The 8,610-nt window shown below is 39.5% G+C and overlaps 1 protein-coding gene across 1 annotated transcript in view; it reads right to left on the bottom strand.

Moving 5' to 3' along the window:
- Positions 1 to 8,610, bottom strand: part of agrn (agrin) — a 476,432-nt gene that overhangs the window by 53,389 nt on the left and 414,433 nt on the right. Inside the window, exons 21-23 of the mRNA XM_017305640.1 lie at positions 7,981 to 8,108; positions 3,322 to 3,436; positions 114 to 233 (exon numbers count right to left, since the gene is read on the bottom strand). Coding sequence (XP_017161129.1) covers positions 114 to 233; positions 3,322 to 3,436; positions 7,981 to 8,108 — 363 coding nt within the window. The remainder of the gene's footprint in view (positions 1 to 113; positions 234 to 3,321; positions 3,437 to 7,980; positions 8,109 to 8,610) is intronic.

Raw genomic sequence — 8,610 nt, 5'->3', positions numbered from 1 at the left:
AAACATGTAGAGCTTAAGACTTTCAGCTTAAGAAAACCTTCAGTAAGCTACTTCATGAATAAGTTTCTTTTTCTAAATCCTTCCACTTTGCTGTTAAGTCTACATCACATTACCATAATTAGTGAAGCGAATATTTTCTGCCGTTGGCTTCTTTACAGAGATGCTGGTGTCTTTGGAAGCTTTCAGCTGTTTCAGCAGCGCTCCCTCGATGTCCTCCACATTGTATCTTGTATCTACAATAAAGAAAAGGTTCAGRCATTCAGGACAAGGCCTCTGTGGATCACTGCAAACACAGGACTTGAGCTCCTTTAATGCTACCGTGRATATATCAAACAGCCGTGTGTGTGACAGGTGGAGGGTCTCTGCGGATCAGTTGTCCTCCAGTCGCYGCTGGTTCCACTTTCTTTTTTTCCCCAGATGAATCGCTCTCATAATGCTAGCCGCAGATGTTTGTTTTACAAGCCGTGGAGGGGAGACGTGTGAAGGGTATGAAGGACGCTAAATGTTGGCCATGAAAAATAGAGGAAGGAGGAGGGAGGAGGGCGAAGAGGAGGACTTGGTTTTGTTTGCTGCAGACGGTCGATAAAACACCCAGTTATGATGTATCTACAACAATCTGAGATCAAATTATATTTGTAGGAGAAAAAAAGCCAAACACTTGTTTWTAAATGTTTTCTGAATCAACAGAAAGAGGAACTGAGATTTGATCATAAATCATCCCAAGAAGAAAAGAAAGTCTAAATCACTGGATGATTTTACATTTACTACAGAGGTAAAAATACAGGTTTAGTTTTATATGAGATCAATAATAAATAGGTTAACAATGATTAGGCCTGTCGCAATAAGAAATAAATCAATTAATCGCATGTTAAATTAAAACAAGCTCAGTAATTTCCATTTGCATGATTTATCTTATTTCTCTTTTCTCTCTCACTCTCAATAACCATTATATTAATAAAGTCTTCAGTCTGCTGCTCTGCTAGACCTTTTTTCTGAAGGACAGGTTTGTTTACAGAGACTTCATAACTAATTTATTTGTRGTTTTGTTTTATTTATTTCAGGTATTTCAAATGTCTTCCACTTTCACAACAATATTCATGTTTATCACAATAATTTATGGGACAATTTATCGGTTGTGACTCATACACTCCCTGAATATCTAATCAATAAAAAAGAAAACTGTTAGTGGAGCCTAACAAAAATAAAATAGAAAATGACATATTTATATCTAAATAAAATTTAGAATTTACACATTGTCTCAAGAAATAAACCAACTAAAACAAAACCGTTTGGTATTTACAGTATCATGTGAAAAGAGCATGTAATTGCATTTATTTAGGTATATAACTGAAAAAAGTCTAGTTAACTAGCAGGCTGGTAATTTACTGGTCCTGTTTATTTCAATACAGGCCAGGTGACCCCTTTTAGGGTTAAAGGATGGCGAGCTTCTGAGAMCTGGCTGGGGTCAGGAGAACCCGAAACTCACTCCATACTGGTCTGGTAGGAGGCTGATGGTTTGTAGTATTCCCCCTCCATCTCACCATACAGACACACAATCCATTACTCATCTCTTCTCCATTGGAAACAAATTGTGCTTACACATATTCACCTCAAATATCTGGACAATCAAACCATGGACTTTTCAAATGTGTCAGTGAGACACTGTGCTGACTGGTGGGGAAATTTAGGACTTTTGTGCACATTTATATGGAAGATTTACTGCAGTACTGTGTATATATATATTTTGTATTTATATTTTGGGTTTTATGCAGGCACGTGCAGAGGGGGGAGCTGGGGGTGCTTGAGCACCTGCCCTTTTTGCTCCTTGCCCCCAAGTGCCCTTTTGGTAAATTTTTTTTTGTATTATTATTTCCTAAGCCCTCTTCTGACACATAAAAACATGTGCTAAAATTCTTTGCTTTTTTGTCTCTTTTTTGTATAACATAATAAGCCGGTCACCTTGTTACCTTTGACCTTTTGCCCGTGACGCATGACACAATTGCCTTTCGCGCAGTGAGATAAAGCGGCTAACTGCGGAGCTCAACGTAGAGAACGTTCCAGATTACAGAACAGTTTTTGGTGAATTGTAAAAAACGTTTTTGGTGAATAAAGTGGAGTAGACTTGTTACTTGTCAGGAAAACCCTAACACGCAAACTTATCCATTCACTCTGAGTGTTATAGTTCCACACGACAGGATTAGTTGCCACGCACTTACACAGTGTGAAGAAAGAGGAGATAAGCTGCGCAGGCAGGCTGTGAAGWGATATCCAGGTGATCGGTTTGTGTGATTGGCAATAAGAGAAAGTGATCGGCGATCACTGATCAYACACTTTTTCACGGAAATCAGCCGATTATGATTGGTGGCCAATCGATCGGCACACCTCTGGAATATTCAGAGGTTGAGGAAATGCTGGGCTGAGTGTATTCTCATCACGGAGTAGCAGGAGTCACTGTGGAGGATGTGTTCAGAGTCAGAAAAATGTTTGAGCTTCTGTCATATTTCTAAATATTAACTTGATGACTTAAGAACACACAGCAAAGAACTGAATTTAGAGGATAAACAAAGCTTTTATGGAGATTTCCAACTCTTCCTCCTGCTGAATGACGGGCTCAGCTGGAGCGGGTAAACCTTAATTTTGGATCCTTGTGGTTTGGAGCTGAGTGTAGGTAAAATGTTTTATTTTCAGATTTAAAACTTTGATCTAAGGTAGCACATGGAAGCCAAGATGWGGCCATGTGCTACCTTACTCTGCAGCCTGTTGGTTGTATGTATGGAAGAGTTTTTATAAAACAGGACAAACTTGTCTGTTATCACCAGTTTCATGATCACTGCAACGTTGTCTATCCCCCATTTCTAYTTACCTCAATATGCTTTCATAACTCACCAGGTTTCTGGAAAACTGACCCAAACAGACCAAATCAACAGCTCATTATTCAGAAATACAGTTTAGATTTTTTCCAAAACGTCGACTCTTCGGTTTGTTTGCCTGATTTTCATGGAATCAGCTGATTRTATTTAGGCCAGTGTGCACTTATTATTTACATTTGTGTGAGGATTATTGGTAAACTGGGAAAACTAACAACTAAGACAAAAGGATGGAAGAGAAAATGCTAAAGTTTTTGGTGGCTGCAATTTGATATGTAGTAAAGAAAAATCTAAATTTAGGGGCCAGACCAGCTGAATCATGAAAAGCTAATTATTTTTTAAATAAATGAAATGTGTAGAAAGATTATGCTTCCATAATTTTTTATATACATATATTTTTTCCTTTCTCTTCCTATTTTGAGTCTGTTGTGTTTTGCACATGTAATTTTCTCACCAGGTCGGAAATGGGCCTCGACGAATGCCATAATGGAGCCGCTTGGAGCCAGTTGACGTACTCGAACTCCCATGAAGTCCTTGTGCACCTGTGACTTCCTGAACATCTCATTGAGCTGTTACGCAGAAAACGAAAGCAGCTTAAGACAGATGGAGACAACAGATGATAAATGAGGACAGTAATGAGCTCCACACTTTAATTCCACAAAACTGTTCACTCTCTGGGAAGAAGAAAGAGTGCCTCTCAAATCGGTTTGCAGGGAAGAAGGCCACTAGGTGTGGGAGCACAAATTGACATTTAGCTGGCTGAGGTGACATTAATTTTAGGAGCAGGTTTCCAGGAGCAGCAAAGATAAATGCCAASCTACCTTGACATTCTTATTGGTTTTTCCTACAATGACTCAGTGTGTACAATGTAACCGGCTGAGCAACTCAAAGAAACTAGCTATTWTTTTAAAGCTAACTTTCATAATAAGCTCYCCTTTAGCCCCACATCTTCAAAATAAACTGAAAACTTTGCAAATTTTATTCTAAAAGATGAAAATATTTATAAGTATAACTATGCCAATATTTATACTTATAGTCCAGGTAACACAAAATAAAAACAAAGARAAAAGTCTCTATTATYCTAATCTCATGAAKTTTTAATCTACAGTACATCAAATGCTAARGTGCTAGCAAAAACTAGTTTGTACGGCTAATGGCTAAGTCATCWGTTTACCTTCCCACATGTTGGAAATTAATTTGTGAATGTTTAGAAGAAGTCAGCTGTGTTTTCAGATAGGTACGTTAGCATAACCACYATCTACAACAAACATTCACAGAGGATTCTGTAAATGGAAATATGTTCTATTTACATTATTCAGCCTACAGTGGTTACCAAAAATAAATTTCCAAAAGATTAAAGCCRTTATTAACATGCTTCTACTGTAGACATCACATTCACAAACATTAGCAWGCCAGTAGCTAGCTAACTAGCAGTAAATGGTAGAGKAGCTGACGCCCTCTGCCTGGGCAAAATGGGGTCTAATTAACTAAACWGTTAAAATGAGGTTTTTGTACCYTTGTTACTCTGTAAAGAGCGGAACAGGGAAAGGCTAAAGAGTCATTCTTCATGTAATTACAGAAAACCAGGGCTAGTTMTACTGAATTGTTATTCTGTATATTTGCTTAAGTTTATTATCAAAATCAAAACAACTTAATTATCTATCAGTTAATGATATTTACAGCCCTCGGAACAATTATTGCATTTCTGTTACAAACACAAACAGTTAGATAATGCATTTTTCCATCTTTTGTTTAAATCGCTTCATAATATTATTAATTACCGGTCGAAATKGGCTATTTTTACCCCAACCTGATCCATATAAACCTAATACAAGCCCATGACTGAATACAGCAATGYAATTTAATAGACAAGGCACATTTTGCTCCTACTGATGAGCACATCAGAATACATGCATCACTAAACTTTAATGATCTTATTTCTACCTTGTCAGTAATGACACTTAAACTGGCAGTTCACTCGCACTGCCGATTAGGAACACTTTGCTGAGGTTGTTGAGCACGCTCAGGAATTTTTTCTGCAAACACTAAACTCCTCAGATTTGTGAAGGTGTGACAGCAAATTAGGCAGTAAAACCCTCCAAAGCTGGATTAGCGATGGAGTCAGTGTACACAAACTTCCCCTCAGTACGCACTTCACTCCTGTCCTCCTTGCAAACGTTTTAATTTATCTCTGAAAAAGCACATTTTCATATTTTTTACTTGACTCTTTTCAAGTAAAGAGCCACTTTGTGACTTTGCACGCCTTCTGCTAGCGCTAAGTCCATTTGTGTAAGTATAGTGTGTGCTCAGTGGTCGTCCTGCAAGATGTAGAAGAGGGCGTTGGATGCTGTCGAGTAGCACACAGGGCTTCAAGAGACCCACAGGCTGAGACCGTTAATGAGCACACACGCACACCGCTGTGAGGCAGCAGATTAGGTCCCAGTGGGGGCTGATGACACTGATTTAACAGCTGGTACATGTGAACAGTACATACAGACACACCCACACACACGCACACACACGCTTACACACAGRTTCCCGTTTCATGTGAGGAGCGAGGCACCGGATCGTCACAAGGGAAACGGACAGTGGAGAAAGCCAGTGGACAAACTGTGATTATGGTGGCTGTCTTGCTCAGCTTGCTAACAGCATGATTATCCAACTGTATGATGCTTAGATTTATCCAAAATAATGTTTGAATTTTTATAAAAAGCAGAAAAGGCCAAATTAATCTAGCATGGAAAACCGCTTTTGGGTACTGTAAATTTGTTTGGCAAGCAACTGCACAATTCTGCAGAGAAATGTTGGGTTTTTTCTTCCAGTTGGGGTCTTATTAAGCTTGAAGAGCGTCTCKTCATASACACATTGCCAAAGATTTTTTCTAATTAATCATCTATATGCAGAAAAGTAATAATTAGAAAAGGAAAAATGAGAGAATAGCAGAAATAAACCGAGATGCTGTGAAAAGCCTTTGGTTCTTTTTTTTCCTCCATCTACTTTGGTCTTAAAAAATGGGGTTCAATTGCTATACATAATCTTCAGCACAGATCACCTGATAAAACAGATTGCCACTGTGCTCCTTTTTATTAAAAACTAAATATCAGGCAGGGCATCTCCTTTGATGTATGTCCTCTGACCAAATGCATTTTCTTTCGTTTTCCTCTGTCCTTTTTTCATTATTGTTATTTTTATATCAGATGTATYGGAGCAGAAAAATTGCTTCAGCTCAGCGTGGCAGAATATTACTCAGCAGCTTCAGAGGTGTCAAGTCTGTAATATGTGCTGTGATACCTGCCTGAAAGAATGGAAAGAATGGGATTAGAAAGCCGCTCCGCGAGGAGCTTTATTGTGTCGAGGAGCTTTTTTTGTGTCGAGGTGCTTTGAATCTTGTTTCAGAGGCTGTTGGCCTCTTGACAAGAACATTCTTGGAAAAGAAAACATTTGCAGCAAAGTATTAGTTTTTTCCTTCTCCTTGTGGCCTCAGTGATAGTTTTGACTGGAGTCGGTTACCAGCTGGACACTTGAGGGCAGCAGAACCAGCTCAGAACAAGGACAGGGTTTTTATTCTAAAACCTGTCATCGTGYATGTTACCCTGCTGAATTTAACTCATGTTTGCTTTTCCTGTAGACGCTGACAATCTAAAAATGGTCCCTTGGAAAGTGAAACACAGTGGTCCCACGGACACACACACACACACACACACACACACGCACGCACACGCACACACATGCACACACACACACACACCCAGCAGGGCCTATTCTATAAAGAAAACTTTTTTTAAATTAAATTTGATTTTGTTTAGTAACCAAAACAAAAACTGCTTTTTCCACCCGTTATGGCTGGCATTGTAAATTTAATCATGCAAATGTGAGTCTGCAGGTACCCATCCCTGATTGGCTCCCAGAAGACAASGGAGACGTCTAATTGGTTGCTTCTGGAAGTGACGGATATAAAAGCTGCTGACGTAGACTTCCTGCCATCCAGCCTCAGCTTATCTCAACCGGCCACACTGTTTGTCTGTTAAACACCTTGTAAAAGTTCTTGGAGTTTGTAGGCTTGACCTGCCATTTATGTTTCCTTAGTTTTCTCATGTTTTTCTTAATTAGGGAGGTAAGTTTTTGTCATTTGGTTTATTTACTTTCAAATAGGTAAGTTCTGGTTAATATCCAGATAGTTTCCTTTTGTTTGTTGTTTTTGGCACCATAGCTCACTCTGAAGCCATGCACTCCACTTGTTGTAACATCTCAGTCAAAAATAACAATGAAAAAAAATGTTCATCTTTGTTTGTCAGCTGCTTGAGATCTGAAGAGGATGGACCCTTCATGTTATGATCTGGCCACCCTTAGACGGGTCATAACACATCAATGGTGCCAAGTTACGACATATATGCAACACAGTGGAAGCAACGTAAAATATTAAAAGTCCAAGTTTGATCTGCTTAAGTATTATCACAATTTAGAGAATCTGAAGTAAGAAAAGTGAAAATCTCCTATGATCTTGACATACTGATCAAATGTTTCACAAACAGTGTTTTAAAAGAATCTGTGGTCGGCATAGGAACACTCCAGCTCTTTATCATACAGTTTCAATATTTTTCTAATTCTAAGTGGTCCAAAAAGCTTAAAGGAGCAATGAAAATGTTGCTTTTCTGTGTTTCCACAGTTAGAATACACATTTAGAACTAGAATTGTGTTTTACAGTGTCTCTAGTTATTGCTGGATTATCTGGTTCAAATATTTCATATTTTTAAACATTTTTCTGGCGTGTCCAAAACCATGATGCCCTGGGTGGAGAGCCCTTACACCCAAATAAAAACTCTATGTGTAAAAAGTTGAAAATCAACAAAAATAACTAAAAATATTGTTTTGGAGTGCTGAAATATTTTTTTTCAGCATGTTAGACGTTTTGTCTTCACATAGTCACTTTGCTTTTTGAATAAACCACATTATAAGAAAGCAGTGAAGTTAAACCGGATACAGTTCAGTGAAACTGAAGAAGAGTGTATCCAAAAACAGATGATAAAAATTCAACGGTGCAAATCTGCTCCAAATCAGCTAGAAATGCTGCCTGGCCTGAACTCTGAACACAAACCGCTGCTTTTGGACTTACGGCGCTCTCTATGCTGCGGGCTGTCTCTCCAAACAGCTCAGACTTGGGGTCCTCCATCTCAGGGGTGTAGAAAATCTCCTGGTCATCGACCTGGTCGAGGTGCAGGAAGCCCGAGAACTTCATGGTGGCTGCAGGCAGAAAGAGACAAGGTGAGACATTTACAGCACATGCAGCTTTTCCCATCATAGCCTCTGCCTTCACATGGTGCTGCTGATTTCTGGGGCAGTGCCAGGTCAGGGTGAGTGATGGATCGTGAGTTTGTGTGTGTTTGACGGGGCGGGTGGTGTTAGTGAGGGAGCTGCTGATCGCCCCAGAGGGGTGCTTCTGCAGTTTGACCGATAAAGGTTAAGAATAGAAGTGGAGGAGGACGAGGTGAAGAGTGGAAATATGACAGAAGAGAAGGCAAACGGGGAAAATGGTCCAGTTTTACCAGATCCAGACTCATCCCAAAAGCTGGCTGTGGCATAGAAGGCTGGGTAGAGAAACAGCAAGTTAGACATAGAACAAACTTGACACACAGACAGACAGACAGACAGAGTTGGCCCAAAGCATGTAAGGGTCAAGCAGCTGCTTAGAACACCCACACCACCAGGGGGCCACCAAGAGACCCAGGCCAACATGATGATAATA

Source organism: Poecilia reticulata, linkage group LG7 (assembly GCF_000633615.1).
Source record: "Poecilia reticulata strain Guanapo linkage group LG7, Guppy_female_1.0+MT, whole genome shotgun sequence".
In the NCBI taxonomy this organism is placed as follows: domain Eukaryota; kingdom Metazoa; phylum Chordata; class Actinopteri; order Cyprinodontiformes; family Poeciliidae; genus Poecilia; species Poecilia reticulata.
Note: the sequence above shows the minus strand (reverse complement) of the source record. Positions and strands in the feature narration are given on the sequence as shown.